At 41.5% G+C, this 24775-nt stretch overlaps 1 protein-coding gene across 1 annotated transcript; it reads left to right on the plus strand.

The window, feature by feature from the left end:
- Positions 1 to 1203: 1203 nt before the first annotated feature.
- NCR3LG1 (natural killer cell cytotoxicity receptor 3 ligand 1) lies at positions 1204 to 21150 on the plus strand. Its single transcript, XM_081907105.1, has 10 exons — positions 1204 to 1826; positions 7035 to 7385; positions 9021 to 9347; positions 10745 to 10840; positions 13274 to 13711; positions 14466 to 14780; positions 15909 to 16220; positions 17038 to 17343; positions 18951 to 18998; positions 20251 to 21150. Exons 1-10 carry the CDS (start codon positions 1736 to 1738, stop codon positions 20565 to 20567), a joined length of 2601 nt encoding a protein of 866 aa, XP_081763231.1. The 5' UTR covers positions 1204 to 1735; the 3' UTR covers positions 20568 to 21150.
- The last annotated feature ends 3625 nt before the right edge of the window (positions 21151 to 24775 follow it).

A 24775-nucleotide genomic window follows, 5' to 3' on the forward strand; every position in this document is an offset into this window, starting at 1 on the left:
ATTTATAATGCTTATAAGAGGCTATGACCATGCTGAATGCAGATGATATCAGACACAACCAATGTATCTGGAAGAATTAAAATAAGGTTCCTATAGTATTATTAATCTAACATTAAAAATGAATCTGCAGCTTCTGTTCAATTGTTTGTTTTATAAACAAATCTAATGCTTGGGACTTTCCCCCACCCCCAAGTATAAAAAACTATGACACAAAAAGTATTACCAAGTTGCAATGCTAACCACTTGCCTGGGGGTAAGCCCCATTAAATTGAGTACTGACTTCTGAGTAGACATGATTACTGCTTTTGTATGGGGACAGAGAGCTTGGCAAAGATTGTGCACTTCCCTTGGTAAGTGGCAAAATTCGTATCCCGCAAAGTTTTCAGATCAGAACTCAGTGATGCCGGGCATGGTTTGCATGGTGAAATTCCTAGGTTTAATCATTCTTGTCTCCCCAGCTAAAAGAAATTAGTCCTAAACTTGGTATAAGACATAATTTCCATGGTTTGGTGCTTCATTCCTAAATGCATTTTCTTCAAAGTATTGTTCATTTGTTTTTAGTGCCACTTATTTCTCTAAAAAGGAATATTTAGGATGGTGGCCCAAGTCTCATGAAGGTTGTTTTTAAATTCCTTTTTGGTTTATGACATGGAGACTATGTTTCCTTGTCCTTCACCCTGCCTCACATTGAAACTTTTCAGCAAGAGTTCTTTGGCACATAGCCACTGCCCATGTAGCTCTGTACTGTCTACACTGGCAGGCAGTCTCTCTCAGTCCTACCTGGAGATGCTGGGGATGAGCCTGGGACCTTCCACTTGCAAAGAAGATGCTCTGGGCATCCCAACAGATGCATAGTATAACAAAGTTGTACATATCTGTGTTATTTCCAGTGCAGTATTTGTATGCAGAATGTTGTTTCACCCTTACTTTGTATACACGAGGTAGAAATTAAATTGAATTCATAGTCAGTTGCTTTGGGTCCTCTATGACCATCTTCTTCCAGTGATTGTTGTGGCAGCATTGTTATGTTTGGCAGAATTAAAAACAATAACACTGTAGATCATAAACAAGGATGTTTAACATTTATTATTATATTTATTACATTTATTGGTTGGTTACTACAGAAAATGTATTGAAGCAACCAACAGTTGGAGAAAAACACAGAGTTTATTTGTTGTCAATGTGAGACAATAAACCAGAGACTTGGAGCATGAATTGAATACTCAGGACTGTAGGGGGCTATGGGTTGAGATTTCACTTAAACTCAAGATTAGGCTTAAGTTGAGCTGTCAACCATTTGTGAGATTTGCTGAGGTGCTGTGCCTGTTTGGTTTTCTGTTTACCTCCTCTATTTTAACCCGGCTTACTCGTGAGCACTCCTCAGCTGCCTGAGAAATGAGGATTTCTTTTGACGCCACGGATACGAGCTTCGAAAGTTTATTGCCTAGTACTCAGCTACGTACAGGAGCTGTTTCTTGGTCGGAGTTTTTTAATTTATTTATCCCGGTTTAACTACTCAAGCTGTTGAAGTTGACTTTTTGACCATGCGAAGCTTCCGTGCGATTTTAAGTTTCGCGGCTGCCCCCTGCATGTCCACTATCTACGTCAAGTCCAAATCCAACCAAAGCTCGCAATCTCATAAGGGAAAGTGAAACCTTTCACAGGAGAAAGACGATTGTGGGAACCTGGCGAGTTCTTCCCGTGGAAGGAAAACCGCGCCTCACCAGCGAGACCCATGGACTGGGGAGGTGGGTTGGCGGCCCGCAGGTGTCTCCTGCTCGGCTTCTCGGTGTTCCTCTGGGGCGGCGGCGTCCTCCAGTCGGCAGGTAAACAGAGCGGGCGAGGGGCGTCGCTGCTGCAGCTGCTGCTTCCTGCGAAGGCCGCTCGGCGACTCGCGCCGTGAGTTCGGCTCCTGCTTGGCGGGAGCGCGCGGAGGTCGCTCTCGCCCCGGGGGAAACAAGCGGAAACTCCTGGATGTAGGGGAGAGCTAGTAGGGGAGCTGAGTGGGGCAGCGCAGGCCACCCGCTCGCCCTCTCTTGGAGAAGCGAGTTTTGTGACAAGGGGCGAGGCGGACCCTAACTAACGAGAGCAAGGCGGACTAAGGGGGACACTTGTTTGGAGCAGAGGAGGAGGAAGGCGGCGCTTTGTAATTGCTCCTCCGTGGAAAGCCCAGCTCCTCCTTGCGCCTCTTCCTCGCGGAAATGGTGCCCACTAGGCTCGACATGCACTTGTGCTTTTGAGACTAGGGAGTTTTCTCTAGGTATCTCTGGGGCACGGATTGGAGCCATAACGCGTGTGGAAGGAGAGAGAAACCCTTAACGGAATCCAGACTGGACACCCGGCCTCTTCAGCTTGCATTGGGGAAGCTGGAGAAACCACTAGCTGGTTTCAACCGAAGTTTCCCCCTCTGTGTGCTAATTTCTAGCGCTTGAGGAGAAATCCTTGAGAGCGGAGTGTTAAATCCGCCAACCAGCTGCGTTACCGTCTGGATCCACAGGGGGCACGGTTTTTTATAATAATAATTATTATTATTTCTTAACTAATTTTTTATATTGTACTGCCCTTCATCCGCGGATCACAGAGCGGCTTACAATATAAAAACACAAAAATACATAACATAGTAACAAACTAAAGCAATAACCCCCTCACAGGTCGTATAGATGGTTCAAATAGCCAAAGGCGTGGGAGAAGAGGAATGTTTTTGCCTGGCGCTTGGACGTGGCCAAGGAGGGGGTAAAACAATAGAAATACTTAACTGAGCAATCGCGTTGGTTCTGCCCCCTAACAAAAGTCCTGGCCCCCCCCCCCCCACAAATCCTTGCTATGCCCATAGCCTGGCACCTAAAGATATGTCACAAAGGCACCAGGCAAGCCTTCCTGGGGAGAGCATTCCACAAGTGGGGAACCACCACAGAAACGGCCTGTTGCCAACCTCCAGACTTCTCACAGAGGGGCACACGAAGAAGGCCACAAATGACAATCATAGGGTTTGGGTTGGTTCATATGGGCATAGGCAGTCCTTGAGGTATTTCAGTCCTGAGCCATTTAAGGCTTTGTAGGTCAAAACCAGCACTTCGAATTGGGCCCAGAAACTAATTGGCAGTCAGTGCAGTTGGGCCAGGATCAGTATAATATGCTCAAACTGTCTTGCTCTGGTGAGCACCACCTGGAGTTTCTGAACCATCCTCAGAGGCACTCCCACTTATAACATGTTGCAGTCAGCTAACCTAGAGGTTACTAGAGCATAGGCAACAGAAGTTAGGCTTTACCTGTCCAGGCAGGGGGCGCAGGTGGGCCAGCAGCAGGAGCTGATGGAAGGCACTCTGTGCCACCTGAGCCTCAGGTGACAGCAGTGAATCCAGAAGCACCTCCCTTCAGAGGGAGTGTAACCCCATCAGGAGTTTTGGCAATTTGTGTGAAAATGAACAAGCCTTCATTCCTGGCTAAAACTTGGCTCTTTGGCATGCTGTTGACTTTCCAGAAGCCCTAACTCAGCAACAGGAAATTCTCTGGCCTCTAGATGGCACTGTGAATCCCAGAAAAACAGATCAAGTTGAGAAAGAGAAAGAAAAAAACCAGTCACTAAATTAAAATAACCCTCAAGCCAGAGCAACAGCCTAATAACAGTTAGTGACAGGACATCAGCTTGATCTTTTCATTGCTAAAAACCATATAGGCTACACAAACATAAATGAAATATAGAAAAAGAAAGGGATCCTCAACTGGACTTCTCTGCGACCCATCCCCTCTGCAGGGAGGTGGGACCAATTCGGATGGTCCGCCCCCGCCACTTAATGGATCCAAATGGTTTCCAGAGAGTGGTATGGGATGCTTTATCCCATGTTGATGGCCTTTCAGCTGATTCCCTGGTGGCCCACTGGAATGTGGAGTTAACCAAGGCTATTGACTGTTTGGCTCCGAATCGCCCTCTCCGATTGCATGGAGCCCGGAGAGCCCCATGGTTTTCCACGGATCTGAGGGCAATGAAACAATCGTTGAGATGGCTAGAGCGCCGGTGGCGGATAACTCATTCCGAATCTGACCAGACACAGGTTAGAGCTCAACGTCGAGCCTACCAAGTGGCGATAGTGACGGCGAAGAATAATTTCTTCACCGCCTCGATTGCATCTGCAGAAAACAGCAGCAGGAGACTTTTTCAGGTGGTTCACAATTTAGCGGAACCACCTGCAACATCGGGGCCCAGTACGGGCCACATGTTCTCCTGCAATGATTTTGCAAAGTTTTTTTGCAGATAAAATCGCTCAGATTCAGGAAGAAGTAGACTCCACCGTGGGAGCAGGGCCGGGGCGGGAGAGTGCTAGAGTTCTGTCTAGTCAAGTTGAGTGGGATCAATTCCAATCTGTTACCTCCGAGGATGTGGACAGGCTGCTTGGACGAGTGAAACCAACCACCTGTCTCCTGGATCCTTGCCCATCCTGGCTTATAAAAGCTAGCCGGGAAGGACTGGGCGATGGGCTTCATGGGGTGGTGAATGCTTCCCTCCGTGAGGGAGCCTTCCCAGACCCGCTGAAAGAGGCGGTTATTAAACCGCTTCTTAAAAAACCATCTTTAGATGCGGCCACAATGGCCAACTATCGCCCAGTCTCAAATCTTCCATTCTTGGGCAAGGTGATTGAGCGAGCGGTTGCCGAACAACTCCAGGCACGCCTGGAAGAAGCGGACCATTTGGATCCCTTCCAGTCGGGATTCAGGCCTCATCATGGGACTGAAACTGCCTTGGTCGCACTGGTTGATGATCTCCGGCGGGCTAGGGACAAAGGTGAGAGCTGTTTCCTAGTTCTGCTGGATCTCTCAGCGGCGTTTGATACCATCGACCATAACATCCTTCTGGACCGTCTAGAGGGGCTGGGAGCTGGGGGCACTGTCATACAGTGGTTCCGCTCCTTCCTCCTGGGCCGTGTTCAGAAAGTGGTGGTGGGGGGATGAGTGTTCATACCCCTGGGCTCTCACTAGTGGGGTGCCTCAGGGTTCTGTCCTCTCCCCCATGCTTTTCAACATTTACATGCAGCCGCTGGGAGAGATCATCAGGAGGTTTGGGCTGGGTGTTCATCAGTATGCGGATGATACCCAGCTCTACCTCTCTTTTAAATCAGAACCAGTGAGGGCAGTGAAGGTCCTGTGTGAGTGTCTGGAGGCGGTTGGAGGATGGATGGTGGCTAACAGATTGAGGTTGAATCCTGAGAAGACAGAAGTACTGTTTCTGGGGGACAGGAGGCGGGCAGGTGTGGAGGATTCCCTGGTCCTGAATGGGGTAACTGTGCCCCTGAAGGACCAGGTGCGCAGCCTGGGAGTCATTTTGGACTCACAGCTGTCCATGGAGGCACAGGTCAAATCTGTGTCCAGGGCAGCTGTTTACCAGCTCCATCTGGTACGTAGGCTGAGACCCTATCTGCCTGCAGACTGTCTCGCCAGAGTGGTGCATGCTCTGGTTATCTCCCGCTTGGACTACTGCAATGCACTCTACGTGGGGCTACCTTTGAAGGTGACTCGGAAACTACAACTAATCCAGAATGCGGCAGCTAGACTGGTGACTGGGAGCGGCCGCCGAGACCATATAACACCGGTCTTGAAAGACCTACATTGGCTCCCAGTACGTTTCCGAGCACAATTCAAAGTGTTGGTGCTGACTTTTAAAGCCCTAAACGGCCTCGGTCCAGTATACCTGAAGGAGCGTCTCCACCCCCATCATTCTGCTCGGACACTGAGGTCCAGCACCGAGGGCCTTCTGGCGGTTCCCTCATTGCGAGAAGCAAAGCTACAGGGAACCAGGCAGAGGGCCTTCTCGGTAGTGGCGCCCGCCCTGTGGAACGCCCTTCCAGCAGATGTCAAAGCGATAAACAACTACCTGACATTCAGAAGACATCTTAAGGCAGCCCTGTTCAGGGAAGTTTTTAACGTGTGATATTTTACTGTATTTTTGGTTTTTATGGAAGCCGCCCAGAGTGGCTGGGGAGGCCCAGCCAGATGGGCGGGGTATAAATAAATTATTATTATTATTATTATTATTATTATTATTATTATTATTATTATTTTGCCATTGTCTATCCTAAAGTATTATTGACTGCCCATTCCCCAGTGTTAAAGATTAGAGCAAAGTTCACAGGTGAAATATAGGAGACTATGGTTTTTGTTTTTGTTTTTTTGGTCCCATTTTACTACCAGGAACCCTGGTGCTGACTTCTACTGGAGGATCAGGTTAGTTGAATCCAACCCTATATTTCTAAAAGAGTCATTCCACACCAAATCACCTGGTGCCATGTGCTCTCACAACTTATATTTTCTTCAGGTTTCTTTTTGTTATGTGTAGATACCTATGAGATAACCTCAAATTATTTTTAAAATACTTTTTGGTTTAAAATTGGGGGCAGGATAATTTTTTTTAAATTTAAATTTTCACGCAATTTAGGCGGGTGGTGCTGTGGTCTAAACCACAGAGCCAGGGCTTGCCAATCAGAAGGTTGGTGGTTCGAATCCCCGCGACAGGGTGAGCTCCCATTGCAAGAAGATAAATAGGTACCGCTCCGGCGAGAAAATAAACAGTGTTTCCGTGCGCTGCTCTGGTTTCGCCAGAAGCGGCTTAGTCATGCTGGCTACATGACCTGGGAAAAGTGCCTGTGGACAAACGCCATCTCCCTTGGCCAGTAAAGCGAGATGAGCGCCACAACCCCAGAGTCGTTCGCAAATGGACTTAACTGTCAGGGGTCCTTTACCTTTTTAGGCTAATGCAATTTCTGTGTCAGAAAAAAACCTCCTGTTTCACTTATTTTTTAACCGATTGGGCCTATTTTGGTATCAAAATAAAGGTAATTGTGGTCTCTTTCAAAATAAGGTATAAAATAAGGTGTCAAAATGGTATTAAGTGCCACAGAAAAGGATCACCGACCATCCAATAGGAAACAAAAAGCTATTTTGTTTCCCATACATTTAATATGGGCAGCGATGAATCATAGCTTTCTACTGTTAGAAAGGTCAAAAGACTATTTGCAATAATGCTATTTTTTTTCTTTACAAAGAGTCTCTGAAAGTGACAATGGAAAGTCGGATGGTGGCAGTCTTGGATACAGATGTGATGATACCATGTGAGATCTCTGAATACGGTACTCCAGAGCTAAAGATCGCAAAAATAGCTGTTGAGTGGTATTGGAAGCCTTCTTCCAAGGGAGCAGAAAATATAGTGTACACCATTGTTTCTGGAGTGCCTAAATCTTATAGGAACGGTGCAAGAATGGATGAAAGTGAACTGATAAAAGGAAATGCTGCACTTTCCCTCCCCCAAATACAGATTAGTGAAGAAGGAATATACATATGTTCTGTGACTGTTACCCCAGATTCAAATGAAGGAACCACTGTTGTAGAGCTAATTGGTAAGTATTTATGTTGCACAAGTTTGTAGAAAACTTACAGAGAACGAACTTGTACCTTTCAGAATTTCCCAGTAGCTTTAAGGTCTAACTAAGCACTATACATTCCAAGCTGCTTCAGCCTACCCCCCCCCCCCCGAGATGCAGGTTTGGAACCTTGTAGGGGTGGTTTGGTACAGTGAGAGGAAAGGAAAGTGTTAAACTTCTACCAAAATTTCTTAACTATAAATCACCTGCTTGGGAATCATAGAACTCTAGAATTGTAGAGTTGGAAGGGATCCCAAGGGAATCTCTACTAGATCATACATGGCAGGTGGCTATCCAATCTTTGCTTTAAAACTTCCAATGAAGGAGTATCTGCTACCTTCTGAGGGAGTCTGTTCTAATGTCAGACAGCTCTTAAGAAGTGTATCTCTTCAAAAAAAAGTCACTTTGTGTTATGGAGAGGTATAGCTGACTCATTAAAAGTTTTGCTAAGCAATTTCTTATATACCAAGTGGGACCTGCCATAAAATGTTGTATTGTGGAGTCCTCCAGCCACTCAGGTAGTATCCAAGATAACCCATTGCATTCTCTCTTCATCACCCCAATTTTTCATGCTCCCCGTCCCCAACAGGTTGTCAGTATTTTGTGGCTACTAAGCATGCTCTTTCTTTGGGGGGTGTGCCTCCTTAGATTTCCCCCTGTAGCTGTTGTTTTACTTCTGCATGCTACTATCTCCTCCTTGTGTCTTAGTAGCCTTCTTTTGGTGTTGTCACTCAACACCTGAGCTCTATTCGACAGACTGATATTATCATATATATTTGAAACACTTGAAGCCAAAGAATTGGCTGGTTAGTTCAAACGAATCTTTGAAAGTTAAGTCCACTCCCATTGCTTCTTTGCCCTCACTGCGCTTTTAGAATTGCCAGATCACAAAAGCTACACTAACAATAGAAGCTGCCACTGACATAATTATCTCCTTGGGGTCTAGGTTCTAAATTGTAATAATCCTATATATATGTATGTATATATGTATACGTGTAAAATTTGTTCTGTATCCTTCAGTGTCAAAATGCTATGAAGGCAGCTTAACTACTTAAACAATACAATGATAAATAAGTAGCAACAAAAATAACAAAGCAGAGGAATAAAAAAATACCTTCATATCAATGGTGGGGAAAAATAAACCAGGCCCCTTCAGGTCCGTCATTTACCTTTCTGCTTTTTCCATCCAGTTGTGCAGAGTCTCTTGTAACTCTAGTTTTGCCCAATTTTGGTATTCTCCTGGACTCATTTCTTTAGCTCTCTGCCTCCACCATTATTTTCCCCCAAGTTCCTTCTTGTTTACTTCTATTACCACCAAGGCTCTTGACCAGCCTTCTTAGTAGGCTTCCCCCCTTCCCACTCATAGCACACAGCTCCTCTTGACCCACAAAACACCTTCTTCAGGACTTCTCATCAGTGCCTCTTGCCCCAGCCATCTCCTTCTAATTAAACAACCCTCAACCCAGGTTTTTAATTTAGACCATGTCCTTCTGAGAAATCAGGAGTATGAACTATGACTTTCACATCACTTTCAACCAGCTTTTGTCTGAAAAACTGTATAAAAATGTAGTAAAAACAGAAACAATGACACTTTTGATTATCTCCATGCAGCTCAACCTTCAGTAAAGCTGTCTCCCAGGACAGTTGAAGTAGAAGACGGCAAGGAGAAGACCCTGTCATGCACAGTGAATAAATTCTATCCTCTTTTGATTGAGGTTCATTGGGAGAAGAAATCTGAACGCGGCAATAACGAAGTTGTACCTGCAGATGATATTTGCACAGGGGTACCTGTGAAAAATGGAGATGGCACTTTCAATGTAACCAGTAAACTGGGGCTACAACCATCTTTACAAGATAATGGAAATGTCTATAGTTGTGTTGTGGGACACAAATCATTTTCCATACGGCAGACCTTCAATGCCACTTTGATAGTAACAGGTATTCCTTCTGTTGACCTTTTCTGCCTGTGTGTGTGTGTTTGTGTATAATAGTGGGTCACATCCAACTGGTGTACTTCCATGAGTGTAGGGGCTTTTGATCCAGAAGGGGAGGGGATATTTGCCCACACACCCTGGAGCCTTCAGCACCTTGCACTAATTCTGCTCTATGTTCTGAAATGTAGCCTTCTTCTTTCTCCAAAGATTCATATTGTACTTACAAATGCATTAGTCTGTGGGACTTCCATGCTAGGGCATCACAAGGAAAGGGATAAAAAATATTGTAATGCCTTTATACAAATCTATGGGAATACTGTGCACAGTTCTAGTTGCTGCATCTCAAAAAGATTATTGTGGAACTGGGAAAGGTGCACAAAAAGGGCAACCAAAAATGATATTAGGGATGGAACAACTCCTTAGTGAGAAAAGGTTATGGCACTTGGGGCTTTTTAGTTTTTTTTTTAAAAAAGGCAAATATGAGGAAGGGACATGTTAGAATTGTATAAAAGTATGTGTGATATAATTATCTGGGATGCGGATGGTGCTGTGGGTTAAACCACAGAGCCTAAGACTTGCTGATCAGAAGGTTGGCGGTTTGAATCCCCGTGACGGAGTGAGCTCCCGTTTCTTGGTCCCTGCTCCTGCCAACCTAGCAGTTCGAAAACACGTCAAACGTGCAAGTAGATACATAGATACCGCTCCGGCGGGAAGGTAAATGGCGTTTCCGAGCTCTGCTCTGGTTCGCCAGAAGCGGCTTAGTCATGCTGGTCACATGACCAGCTGTACTCCGGCTCCCTCGGCCAATAAAGCGAGATGAGTGCCGCAACCCCAGAGTTGGCCATGACTGGACCTAATGGTCAGGGGTCCCTTTACCTTTATGTGTGATATAGATGGAAATTAGTTCTCCGTTAACACAATCCGGGATCATCCAGTCAAGTTGACCGGTGGGAGGTTCAGGGCAGACAAAAAGAAGTACTTTTTCATGCAACATATGCTTAACTTACAGAATTCACTGCCATGTGGTGGTCTGTTGATGACCATTAGCTTAGATGGGTTTACAGTGTGATTGGACACAATTGTGGACTGTAAGCCCACCAATGGCTACCTCCAAAATCAGAGGTAGCATGCCTCTGAATATGACTTTCTGGCAAACAACAATATGAGAGGTCTTTATGTCCAGTTTGGAAACCTTATAGTCATGCTAGACCAGATTAGTCTTTGGGCTGCTCCAGCAGGACTTTTCTTAAGTGCAGTTGGAATAAATGGGGCTAAAATAACTTTGCCACGATTAAGTAGCTGAATATGAAATATTACTTCTCATCAAAAAGTTGCAACAAGGCTGAAACATTTTGCTATTTTGTGTGATAAGTAAGAAGAACAATTTCTCTCTCTTTACAGAACCACCACCAAATTTTACCTGGTTGGCTGTGGTACTTGTTTTATTATTACTTGGTGTGATTCCTGTAATTCTGTACATAATGTACTTTAAGAAAAGTAAGTAATGGGAAACATTTAATTAATTGATTATTTGATTTTTTTCAATTAAGAGAATTCTATACTATTCATCAAAGGTGGTTAAGGGTGGTTTACAAAAATAGATTAATATGAAACATAATACATGCACGTATTCATTATTATTAAAGTAAAATTAGTACTTTTGTGAAATCTTAATCTTTGGTAAACTTAGGTCTGAAATGACAGTATTCAAAAAATCCTAGGCACCAGTACGCCAGGCACCAAAAAATCTCCTTGCCTGTGGTTAAGAAGTTTGACTAAGTTTTTTTTTAAGTGGCTAAGATTTCTTTGCTGAATCAATTGGGGAAAGGCCATAACTCAGTGATAGAACATCTGTTTTGCATGCAAGAGGTCCTAACTGGTTAGTTCTAGCTTCAGCACTATCTTGGAGATGGATGGCTGTCAGTGACAGAGTGGTGGCCCTATGCCCCAGATTTATCTGCTCACTAGAAAAGACTCGTGGAGTCTATACAACTGAAGCTACTATTTGACATTGCAAGTGCTCAACTAGCAACCAATAACATCCACATAAAGTAAGTCCTGGAATAAACCCCGAAGGTCATTTAGTCCAAGCCCCTGTCACAGATAAAGCACTCTTTCTCAGCTCTTTTGCTTCATTCTACATGATACAGAAATAGCACACTCTGCAAGATTCTTAATTCAGGGCTACAAAGCTAACCAAAATACTCGGGTGGGATATGTACAAAAGGAGTAAGAAGGAATGCTTAATCTGCGACTACCCTGCACTGAACAGGGAGTTGGACTGAATGACCTTTAAGGTGTTAAGGAATATAGCTAGTGTGTTAATTTCATTAGTGAGGGAAAAGCTGTCTCACTCTGATTCATTTCCAAAATGCACCTGGCTCAATTTGGCTTCTTTATCAATTTACTGGGCAGATTTGGTTGCCATGTGTCCTCTTATTCCAGGACATGTCCTCTTTTTCAGGGTAAAATTTCTGTCCGGGTGGATTTTTTAAATATGCCCAAATGTCTCTGGCTATACTTTCTGGATGAGACATAGACTTGCTTTCCTCTTCTCTTCACCTGTCCCCCTCAGCAATATATCACAGCTTCTATATCCTACATATAGTAGAGATATTTAAAACAAAAGTCGTCATAGCGTTCTCTTTGTTGCTCTTCAAAATATGGCTACCTTAGTAAGCATGCAACTTACTGTATAAAAGTATGTATAAGTATAAAAGCCATGTATAAAAGGGCTCGGATTAGAGCATTGGTTGTGGGTCAGTGGCTGTTATCAGGAAGGGATGGATCATTGTGAAACACTTTGAGGAGAGCTCATCTGAAAAGAAGGCTTGAATGTGGATTTTGCTCAGCAAGGATTTTGAATTACACAAACCCCTCTGGGACCAAAGAGAGAAAAGCCTTTGTGCAACCTGTATATAGTTTGTAAATATAGAGCGTGTATTTTGTGTGTGTCAGGTAAAACAACTGCTTAAAACAAGAACTGTTTCGGATTGGTGAGCTAAGCAACTTTACTGAAGCTTCCAGGGCACACACAGAGAGAGCAAGATTTATAGATTGAAGATAGCACCCCACATCACCATAAGGTTCTTTTAAACTCTTATTATTCTGTGGGAAAGGTGCACATAGCCAGTACACTTCCATCCATTCTGTGTTAATGGGTACTCATAACATATCATGGTGGCTTCTGCTTAAGGTGGAACTAATCACAACATAGGACATCTACTGCGTATCCATCCATATTGTCTAAATAACACCTCTGTTGAGGGTGTGACCTTTAACAGCTGCAAAACCCAGCATTTTGGAGCTTAAGAGAACATGGAACTTAATACAATACATTAAGCTGCTAGGTTTTTTGTTCACTGAACTGTCACTATTCAGTGTCTTGTTGCTACAGAGGAATTATGGAAGGAATTATCCTCCAAATCAGAATGATTCTTTGTGCAAATTCATTTGCTGCAAACATCTTATTAAAATCCCTGCTCCTCCCTTCTGGCTTTCTATATCACCCCCAACTCTTTAAAGCTTTAAACAGTCTTTGTTGAACTGGCTTCTTTAGTAAGGCTGTTGCTATACTCAACTGAATCTAACCTCAAAAATAAACTCTTCCTAATCTCACTGAGCCAACGCTTCATCCAGGACTGTCTTTTTCTTCCAGTTATGCTTTACCTGATCTGTACTTCAAGCACTCTGGATAGGGACTGTGCCACTTGATCTATGATACAGCATCTTGCATACATCACTATTCACCATGTAGCAGTCACTAGCATTTGCAATAGACTGAATGTGATAATTACAAAAAGGAAAAATAATGCTTAGTTGTAAACTGCAGCGAGAATGTTCCTCTTACAGATGACTTGTTCTAATAATATCAGTTGAAACACTGCTACAAGTTTCTACACCTGAAATTCTTTGTTTTGTTCTTTATAGTTCAACCAGGGATATTTTCAGCAACTGCAAATAAGGAATTGAAACATTTGGAAGAAGCACTGGTGGTGTTCCTGCTGCAAGGCTTTCGTCCAAAGCCTTTAGAAATCGTTTTTTTCTTAAAACTCCAAAGCAGGAATAAAAAACTGAAACTATGCTCTTGGAATACTATGACAGGCAGCAATATTGAACACGGAGAAGATATGCCTCTTATCACTGGAAAAGAAGAAGAATGTTCTGATCTTGACAAGACGTTGAAGACCATGTTTACTTTTGAGCCAGCTTTGCAAGTAAAACAAAGGCGCACTTTTGACGTTTCCTGCAAAGTCAACATAGTTCCAGATGTAAAGCATCTGGAGGAGTTTGAACTTATACTTGAAGTTAGACATGAGGCCTTTTCAGATTGTTTGTCTACTAAAACAATATCATTTAAAGTCATAGGTAAGTAGGAAAGATGGGCTGAAATGATCACTTAGAATAATACTACGTATTTCACTGGCTATTACAGTGGTACCTCAAGTTAAGTACTTACCGTAATTTGTTCTGGAGGTTCATTCTTAACCTGAACCTGTTCTTAACCTGAAGCACCACTTTAGCTAATGGGGCCTCCTGCTGCCGCTGCACCGCCAGAGCACAATTTCTGTTCTCATCCTGAAGCAAAGTTCTTAACCTGAAGCACTATTTCTGGGTTAGCGGAGTCTGTAACCTGAAGCGTATGTAACCTGAAGCGTATGTAATTTGAAGCGTCTGTAACCCGAGTTACCACTGTATAAGAATTCTGTCAACAGATGAAAGGTGAGAGAGCTGCATGAATGCAATGGGATACTTTCTGCTGCCAATGATGATACAGAAAAGGGAAACAATGCAGGATTGTAGCTAAACTCTTTGATCAGTCTACAAAAAGTGAATGATAAAATGGGAAAGCAGCACAGGTGGCTTGTGTGGAGATTATTTCTCTTAATCTCGTTCAGTTTGACTAGTTTTTATAATTTGTGAGCCCGTACGAAGGGCGAAGTGATGACCTTTAAAGCATTTCATGGTATAAGGCCTGCATGGGATTGTGTACTCCCTGCCTTCTTCAGATCAGAAATTCATATGTGGACAAAAGAAAGTCCATACTTATTATCTTCTCCAATTGCAATCTACTTCATAGTAATATCACTTTTTTGGTATTTATTTATTTATTTATTTACAGAATGTACTCCCAAAGTCTCCAAAATTGAATGTGAGCCCCCTGTACCAGAGTGTGGGAAACTCATCACATTATCTTGTTTAGTAAAAGATTTCTGCCCACGGGAGTGTGACATTTGTTGGCTAAGAGCCAATAACGAGCCTTTGGATGCTATAAGTAACACAGAGGAGCCACAACTGGACCCAGGATCAAATCTGTATTGCAAGAAAAGCAGAGTATCCTTTATACCTCAACCAGAAGACCATGCAGTAGACTTTATTGTCCAAATCAACCATTGTAAAAAAGTTATAAGACATAGTTACCTACTCATGTTAAAAGGTGAGTACTCGGCAAGTTCTTGTGCAATGAACAACTACTTGTGCTTTCTCTCTAAATAGTTTATCTAAAACTGGAAATACATAATGGAGTTGTTTCCTGTATCTGTATTTGTTGTGGGTCTTTGATAACTTATATTGAAAGAGATCACTTGTATCTCTTTGTCATTAGGTGATGCTATCGTGGGTTTGTCCCATGGAAAATATGACTCAGAGAGTCCTTGCACAGAAGTGTCAAGTCCTTCATAAAATTAGTTTAGAAGTTTTTCTGGGTGAAAAAGCAAAGCAAGTTCATAGCTGATATGTGCATCTTTGTAGGAAAATTATAGTGTTTGCTAGTGGCAAATTGTAAACATGACAAGCATTATAGTGCAGCCAATTTAAAACATGAATCAAATGAGAAATTGAAGCTCTCATCTGTTTCAGTCCAGAAGGTCAAAGATGGCACACTTTGTATTCCAACCAGAATAAAACACAGCCATGTATAATCATATGCATTTAATAACAAATAATATATATGTGGGTGTCATATACGTTAGAATATGTTACAGACTGCCAATGCTCTCCTGCCATTATATGCATACTCTTATCATTTCTCCATATACCGTATTGTGCGGATTTGAACTAATTAAATCTGAAAAGCTTTTAATTTGTAGTTTTGTGAGATTGCTGTGATTTTACAAAAGATCTGACTCCCAGAGTTCATTGGGAGAAGCCATAACATCTAAACCAGGCAAACTTGGTAGTTTTGACAAGACTGTGGTGTTAATTGCTCATTCTATCCTATAATTTCAACCAGGGTTGTAGTGAGAGTGAAAGGATAAGCAACTGTAATTTTTCCAAACCTAACTCTTTTTGAGAGAGACTGTGTGTATATATCCATGTGTGTATCCACTAAGGATAGGAGTTCATGCATCATATGAAGTAGCCTGTAGTCCATGAAAGTTTATGCCATGATACACATGTTATAAAGTGACACTAGGCTCGCTTTTGCTGTAACATACTAATGTGACACCCCATCTGCCATTAGTCACTTCTGATTTACTGTTTTACAATACCAGATGTACTAGCATTCTTTGAATTTAAACTAATATTTTCAATTGTTTGTTTTCTCTGCATCTGCATTTTTTAGGTTACCCCAGAGTTACAGATATTACGTGTGAACCAAATTATCCTAAATATGGAACTACATTGTCTCTAACCTGTAAAGTCACAGATTTCTTTCTTAGCGACATAAATATTCAATGGCTTGATGGGGGTATTGAAATAAGTAAAGGTGTGGTCACAGAGGGGCCAGTCAAAGACTCAAATGGCTGCTTGAAGTTGTCTTCTAAGCTCCAGCTGATACCAACTGCTTTGGATCATAATAAGTTCATTATTTTCAGTGTGACATATGGCGACCTGAAAAAGCCAATTATTAGAGATGTGTATCTAAAGCTCCCAGGTATGTACTGAAAATCCTTTGGGATCTTTCAACTTTTGGCAAATGGCAATTTGAGCTTGTTTATTTAACAAAATTTGTATACCACTTAATTTTTAAAATGTTAAGTGATTGTAAAAATGTCTAAGTGGTTTACATAAAATAAAATGTATATTAAATTGATGATCAATGTAGTATTATAATATGAAACAGTTCCCTTTGCAACAAAGGAGGTTTGACATGTTTGTGTACTCTGATAGGTGTACCGTATAGCTATGTCTCTACTAGCAGTCATGTGTCCCTAATATCTGCCAGTTTTGTTTGTTTTTTGAAAGTCCAAACTTCCTTGCAGACTTGCATTTAGTAGTTCTGAAGATTCCCTGTTAGAAAAATCAGGTAAATAAAAACTTAAAAAACCCCCAACATATGTTCACACATAGGCACTGATGTTACTAGTTCACCCCAAGTTTTTTGAAAATCAAAAACCATATTCTTGGATCTATATTCATTGAAGATGAATATCCTTGCAACCCTGCTGATCTGAAGTGTGATTTAAACAATGACACATTTAAATCCTTCATAAAATTCCTGTATTTTTTAGAGGAATGTTATAGGATAGATTCACATTGGGGAAGGGCAGTAGAATATCCTAGGTTTAGCCCCTAGCATTTCCAGGCAGGGCTGGAAATATCCCCTGCTTGAAACTGTGCAGAGCTGCTGGCAGACACTGTAAATAACACTGAACTAGATGGATTAATGGACTGACTTGGTATAAGGCATATTTTTATGTTCCTGTTGTCTTGTATTGTCACTTCAAGTACATCCTTTCCTCCCCATTTAGTTCACCGCCCTGAGATGTCTGAAATAAAGGCAACACCAATGCAAAACAGCGAGAGCATCTCTTTGGAAACTGTCATATCAAATTTTGCACCTTGCAACATAAAAGTGACATGGTATGAAGAATGGGAAAAAATATCTGAAGACAACCCCAGGAACATTCAGATTGGAGAAAACAAGTTAGGTTACTTTGTAAGCAAATTACAGTTTAGTCCAAAAGGAAAAGACTCCAAAAAGACAATCAGATGTGAAGTTTTTCACCAAGCGACACAGGATTTTAAAGAAACAAGCTTTGTGTGGGAAAAGAAAGGTAAGAACTTTTTAAAAATGTTTTCAGCGCAGAATGTACAGAATTTATGTAAGGGATTCAAATAAACACTGCTAATGGGGGAAAAGGTGATTCCTCTTCCCAATTAAGCACTTCCGTTACTTAGGACTCAGCTACATTAGTAAAAAAAACCCAGTGTTTTAAATGCATTATAAACATGCAACACCAGGTGGCACTGTAGAGCACAAAACTTTTCTATGTGTTTTATGTAGAGTTTTTTCTTTTGTTACAACAATTTAATTTATAATTTAATTATAGCGCCCCCCCCCCCCCCCGGTGTGTAGATATACCCTTGGTCATGGCTGAAAGGTGACTTTGTAGTCTTTTGGGTACCTATGATATTACTGGTGACATGTGATGGAATTCCCCAATCATTGGGAAGAGGGGTATTTAACTTAGATTTTATGTTAAGTCTTTGAACACTGGAGTGACTCAAAGAGCAGAAGCACTTATGACTCAAAGGGCAAGAACACTTACAGCTGCTTTTAAAAAGTGTTCTCCAATTTCTCCTCACTCTAGCGCATTGTGTTGCAATGAATTGGCTCTTTTCCCACCCAAATTACACACCACCTGAGATAGTAGTTTGAGATTTTTTTCTCCAGCTCTCAGTGATAATCACTGACACTCTTGCTTTATGCACAGGAAGAGGGCTTGATGTAAGCAGGGTTAGTTCTATTTTTAAAAAAAGGTGCTGCTAACATAGTGGCCAGTAATAAAATATGTAATCTACATAAGAGCCTTACTGAGTTAGTGCAAACCTAACTTTGCTTGCCAATATGGACCATTGGATTGTAACAAAGCTCAGATGTACTTGGGAGCTGAATCAACCCAGCCCATGGTCTGTACAACAATGTAGATTCTGCTTTGTTGCTGGCCAGGATGTTTTGTAACTAGTCAGGTCAGTAGTTTTGGTGATTCTGAGGCCCATGGGCGTCTGGTTCCCACATATGTTTGGCTTTTGCTGGGGCCTAGCTGTCTACATTGATATGCATGGAGAAAAGCCGTTGTAAATTGTGCTGTTAGAGGGCAAGATTGTAGAATGAATCAGCATGAAAACATCCTGAACCATGCCTGTTTCCGTCCAGTGTAAGTAGTAGTGTTGTAATGAATGTCAGCTGTAATGTTATTTGTGGTAGATGCTTTTAAATAATATAATAAACTGGAAAAAATGAAGACAGTGATACATGCTTTCAGTTTGTTTTCATTGTAGCAGGTCATCTAGAAATTCAGCAGCGCTCTTCAGGGATGGCTTATGATTTTCTCATATTTAATAATATGCTTCAGAAGAAAAGTGTATCTGGTTGTTATGAATACAAAAATCAACATAATGCTCTAACCAACACACCTGGTTTTAGAAATTTTGTCTTGAATTCATCAGAGAACTAGATTTTGAAATTTTCCATGAATATTGCTCTGACTGTATCTCCCCCCACCGCAACCCCCCCCAAATACTACGCTTGGAAGAAAGTTGGCTAATTGCAGTTGAAAGCGTGTTGATTCAGTTGAGTAGCATTTTTGCTGTAAGTATTTCTGTTACGTGACATGATGCTTGCCCAAGGCCTAATATGTTATTTTTTCTTTTAAAGAAGATGACTCTGATAGCCTTGACAGCATGTCTACAGTGAGTGAAAACCACGGTGAGTATTGCACCTCACGTGTAGGTAAAATGCAAGCACATGACACATTGACTCAGTGGTTTCATATCCTGGTTTGTAGTCCCAGTTAAAATCAGAAAACTGTTTAGATGTTTCTTGGAGGAGGCAGTGGGAGAAGAGAGCACTTGGACAATCTTTACTCTGCCTTATAAACCATTATTTATTAAAGTGAGATTATTACATCTCAACCAGACCATTAAGTTACACTAAACGTGCACATTATTTTCATAAGGGATGATCTGAAAGATCAACTTAGTCCATTCTGTAAAACTTGTACGCAGGGATCTGCAAACTTTCTTCTGGCATAAAAGCCTGCCACTATTTGTGGCCACAGTGACCACTCCTCTCAGCCCTCTGAAATGCACAAGGAAACAGGAAAGGGTGCAGAGGAGTTCCTCATGTCATGCTTCTATTTACTCCATTCCTATTCTGCTTCATGTATGACAATATATTTATATACCACTGGATAGTTTTTAAAAATCATAAAAAGAATAAAACAAAACAGGTTTGACCAAACAACTATGTGAAACATTAGTTTTAAAACAAGTAGTTTATGAATTATATGCCAACATTAATATCTTAATAACTGAGTCTCTAACAACCGATAAAACATACTGAAGACATATGAAAGACATTCATATATGCTTAACTGAACAGATGAAAGTCCATCCAGACAAAACTACAGATTAGGGCTTGAAGATAAAACTGTAACCTTGTATTTATTTAGGGACCTGACATCCCAAATAGTAAGAGTTTTAATATCCTGACTTGGCATAACTGCCCTCTTTCCAGCTATCCTTTTACCTAGGTGTTTATTCTCTCCATCTCAGTTGCCCTCGCTCTCCTGTCCTGGTTCAGTTCTTCATCTTCCATCCTCAACAGATTCTCAACAGCTGTCACTTACTTTGACTCCAGCCAGCAATCCATTACACTCCACTGCTGTCAGTCATTCTTACAACCACTCTAGTTCCCCAGTGCCTTGCTATTCCTTTTTAATCCTTAATTGCCAATGTCTTGACTGTAGCTTCCATTCACAGCACTAAGCAGCGGCTGGGTAGGGAACAGACATAATGCAATGTGAACAGAAAGTTCAAATTATCTGACTTGATGAAAATATGCAAAGGATTGGAAACTGAACATCACAATCAGGGATGCTTAATGTTAGCGAGATGCCTCTTCCAGGTATGTACTTCAAGAGCAGTTTCCTATTCAATTTCCTATTCCCTCTCTCTAGATCCTAAGCCCCCCATTGAAGAACCAGCTCAGCCTATGAAGATAGAATGTGTCACCAGCAACCCAAAGGCAGGCAAGGTGACTCTTCGCTGTTTTGTACCTGGAAAAAGAGCAGAGGATGCCATGGTTTCCTGGGTTAACGGAGTATATTCAGTTGATGATAAAATACAGAATGAAAACTGTGGCGATGGATCTGGTTTTATTTCGGATGTGATCATTACAACCGAAAAAGATAAGAAAAAATATGAAATCAAATGTGAAGTTTATGTAGATGCAAATGATGAAACCTTGGTTGAAACCTTTGATTTAGAACTTTGAGAAATCATTGTATAAAGACAGTGAATATACAAAAAGAACCACAGGAAAAATCTACTGCAGGCTGCTTTCATACACCCCCTGCTTGCTTCCCTGAGGTGTGTGGGTCCTGTCGATCCTGTTTTGTGGACCCCCACAAAATTGATGGGCATTCCCATTCAAATGGTGTATGTGCACTGCGTCATGTGATTGATTATGTAGGGCGGGGCGTACCTGGGCTCTCACAAGATTTTATTCAAGTTGGCACCCCTGCTTTGAAGCCCTATGTGAAGAAAGCCTGCTTAATGAGGTTGTAATGTATATTATTTAATATAATGAAATACTGTATAGCATAATATAATGTATGGGTGATGATGTTGTTGAAAATCTCCACTCTGGTTCAATGATAAGCTGTAACAGGATGGTGGTAGAATTTTCAGTACACAAAAGAGGGACTGAGAGTAAGCATATTTTAATTGGTGGATATATCTAGCTGAGCACTGGCCAGCAAAGCAAGTTCAGGAGTTGCCGTTGAGCAGCACAGGAAGGAGTCAAAATAGAGTTGCACTTAAATAAATCAGTAAAGGACCTAGGCCAATGGTAAAAGAAGGGCATGGAAGTGAAAAAGGATTTAGAAATATGGTCAAATCTGAAGTTATCATTGCTAGGCCGAATTGCTGTGATAAAGATGAATGTATTGCCAAGGATGTTGTTTTTGTTTCAAACACTGCAAATATTAGATAAAATGGAGTGTTTCAAGAAGTGGCAGAGAGATATCTCTAGATTTGTCTGGCAGGGCAAGGAACCTCGAATAAAATTTAAGATACTAACTGATGCTACAGATAGAGGTGGATTTGCCCTGCCAGACTTAAAACTTTATTATGAATTAGCTGCTTTTTGCTGGCTGAGAGAATGGATGCTTCTTGAGAACACTGATGTGTTGGATTTAGAAGGTTTTAATAATGTTTTTGGGTGGCATGCATATCTGTGGTATGATAAGGTCAAAGCACATAAAGCGTTTAAAAACTATATTGTCAGAAAAGCACTGTTTAATGTTTGGATAAGATATAAGGATTTGCTTGAGAATAAAACCCCAAGGTGGTTGTCACCAATGGAAGCGAAGGCGCAGAAAAAGCTCAATATGGAGGCTAAATGGCCGAAATATTGGGAAATTTTGGAACAAGAGGGAGACAGAGTAAAACTGCAGAGTTTTGAAAAATTAAAAAATAGAGTGCGAGATTGGCTTCACTATTATCAAATAATGGAGGCATATAATTTGGATAAAAAAAATTGGCTTCCAGGTGGAAAAATCAAAATTAGAAACAGAACTGTTAGACTCCAAAACCAAGAATTTGTCAAGAATGTATAACTTGCTGTTGAAATGGAATACTCAGGATGAAACGGTGAAATCTGTTATGATTAAATGGGCACAAGATGTTGGACACAACATTATGATGGCTGACTGGGAACAGTTATGGACCACAGGTATGAAGTTCACGGCATGTAATGCCTTAAGAGAGAATATAATGAAAATGATATACAGGTGGTACATGACACCAGTCAAGCTTGCGAAAATATATCACTTGCCCAATAATAAATGTTGGAAATGTAAAGAGACTGAAGGTACATTCTTTCACCTTTGGTGGACATGCCCAAGGATTAAGGCTTTCTGGGAGATGATCTATAATGAAATGAAAAAGGTATTTAAATATACCTTCCTGAAGAAACCAGAGGCCTTTCTCCTGGGCATGGTTGGCCAATTGGTGCCAAAGAAAGACAGAACTTTCTTTATGTATGCTACATAAAGAGGGAAAGGATTTGCTGAAATGGATAATTGACTTAGAATACAAAAAAGGGAGGTGTGAGGAGGTCAGGAAAATAAGCCAATGAAAGGAAAGTAATGGAAAGATTTGCTGTATCTTTTTTATTATTATTATTTTAACGGATTTCAATTCTTTGTTTTTTCCTTTTGATTGTTCTTTTTTATTTTTTGCATTTTATCCTTTCTTGTTTAAAAGGATGTTTTTCTTGATTTTCCTTTTTGTATTCCTAAATTTTTTAATAAATATCTTATAAAAAAAACAATGGTAAAAGAAGGGCCATAGCTCAAGTGCAGACCTTGCTTGCAGAAGGCCCCAGATTCAGTTCCCAACATCTCTCAAGTAGGGTTGGAAGGCACTCCTGCCTGAAACCCTGAAGAGCTGCTGCCAGTCAGTGTAGACAATATTGAGCTGGGTAGACCAGTTGTCTATCTTAGCGTAAGGCAGCTTTTGTGTTTGTATGTCTGATAGAAAAGGCTTCTAGCAGTGACCTCATTAGTTAAGGCTTAACTGGGATGGAAAGAAAAGGGGCAACCCGTATTACTATGTTGAAGTAACTAGGTAACCTTGTCGATAATATTGAAACAAACAAATGTTGGTATATTTGCTTAATATAATAGCTAATTGCCTTTATACTGCACCTGTACTCTGTTGTCACCAGGTTATTGGTAAGTTAAGTGTCTAGAGGGAGTATGGGATGGTGGCCATGGCACAGATTTAGGAGAACTTTTGGAGTAGAAGTTGAATGCTATTATTTTAGAGAAAGTAGGGGGGGATCCCTTCCCTCCACACTGCATAATGGCTTGAAATTCAGTTTTCAGCTTACCTGCCCAAGTAACGAGCTCATCTTCAGGGGCCTTGATCAGAAGTTAGACAGCTGGCAGAAAGGGGGTGGGGGAGCATCTTGTAGAAGTGTCTCTTCAGAGATGTACAACTGGTGCCAAATAGGGATGTGAGCACTTGCAGCAAGGAGCACCCCTGCTCAAATTAAAAAGCAGTTTAAAGGCAGCATGGTCACTCTTGGAAGCTTCCTCCCTCAATTCTGCTCCCTCGAGCCCTGAGCTCTGTGCCTTCTATCACACCCTTGAGTGTCATGTTCAGGAGAGCTGCTGTCCTGCCACAGGACTGTAGGAAGTTTTCTTATACTGAGTCAGACTATTGGCCCAGGTCACTTAGTATTATTGATAATGACTGGCAGTAGAGTTTCAGACAGGGCCCTTTCTTAGGGTCTACTGGGAGATGCCATGGACTGTAATTCCCTTCCTTCCTTCTTGATTCCCAAGGTGAGTGTTTTCTCCTTGAGGACAGGTAGTGAGCATTTGCTGAAAGTATTGAAGACCGCAACAGTGTCATGCTATTCAGGTTTACTCAGAAGTAAGTGCCATTGTGTTTAGTAGGGCTTATTGTTGCACACCATCCCAATCTCCTAGCAGTGTGAGATTCCAGGTGCTTACCTGGGGCGCAGGTTTTCTTTGGAATGAGGGACAGGAGAGACTGTAGTGACTTCAGTATATATGGTTTATTTAGAAATATATACAACCTGAGCCTACGATGGAGAGGCTCACAGCATGGCGGACTGATATTCTGAAAAAGTTGTTTACTACATCAGGAGACTGAGAAGCAGTGCTTTTCCCCCCTGGGGGTACTCAAAGGTATACAGTACTGGTGCCTTTTTCGTCTTCAGATGTTAAAAGTGTGGCACATGCTGTAACAACTTCATGGTGAGTACTGGCACCCTTTTACCTTAAAAAAAGAGAGGCACTGCTAAGAAGCTTTCTAACTAACAGACCATTGAGGTAGGGCCCCCCACCCATTTGGCCTCTGACACAGAGCCACTTCCTTTGTTACCATAGCAGCACATACTTAGGTTGCCAAGTACCAGGCCTGGTTATTCCAACAATTGAATCATTGCGGGATCCAGGAAGTAGGACGGACTTGGGCATACAGCCTACCCCCCACCCACCAAAACTCTCAACAATATTTTTGTACACTGCCTTTATATTTTTCATGCAATGTCTGTTTGCAAATGCTTTTATAAATAAATAAAATTATCAGCAAACCTATTCTGGAGTTGGTAAGTTCTGAATGTTACTCATGGTGAGAACAGGTAAAATGAATCTAAATCTCTACTGAAAACATTCTCCAGTTTCTTGGAATTTTCATTTCAATACTTTGTTTTGAAAGGTGATGAAAAGCTAACATCTTTTCCTGCTGTGGGCAGTTTCCATTAGTGCTGTGACAGATATTACAGTAAAAAAATAAGAAGTGCCCATTGGATCAGGCCAATGGTTCTTCTGGAATCGCTAAGAATGGTTACTGATAATAGTTTCATTAATCTTCAAATAAGGACCAGAATACAGTAAAAGTAAATAACATCAGAAGATACTGTTGCAATAGAAATGGATGTTCTAT

The sequence above is a fragment of the Podarcis melisellensis genome (assembly GCF_964234715.1).
Source record: "Podarcis melisellensis genome assembly, chromosome: 1".
Classification (NCBI taxonomy): domain Eukaryota; kingdom Metazoa; phylum Chordata; class Lepidosauria; order Squamata; family Lacertidae; genus Podarcis; species Podarcis melisellensis.

Coding starts and splice junctions, on each gene's coding strand:
- NCR3LG1 (XM_081907105.1), top strand. CDS start 1,736: ATGGACTGGGGAGGTGGGTTGGCGGCCCGCAGGTGTCTCCTGCTCGGC. Junction 10,841..13,273: donor CATAATGTACTTTAAGAAAA/GTAAGTAATGGG, acceptor TGTTCTTTATAG/TTCAACCAGGGATATTTTCA. Junction 18,999..20,250: donor TACAGTGAGTGAAAACCACG/GTGAGTATTGCA, acceptor CCCTCTCTCTAG/ATCCTAAGCCCCCCATTGAA.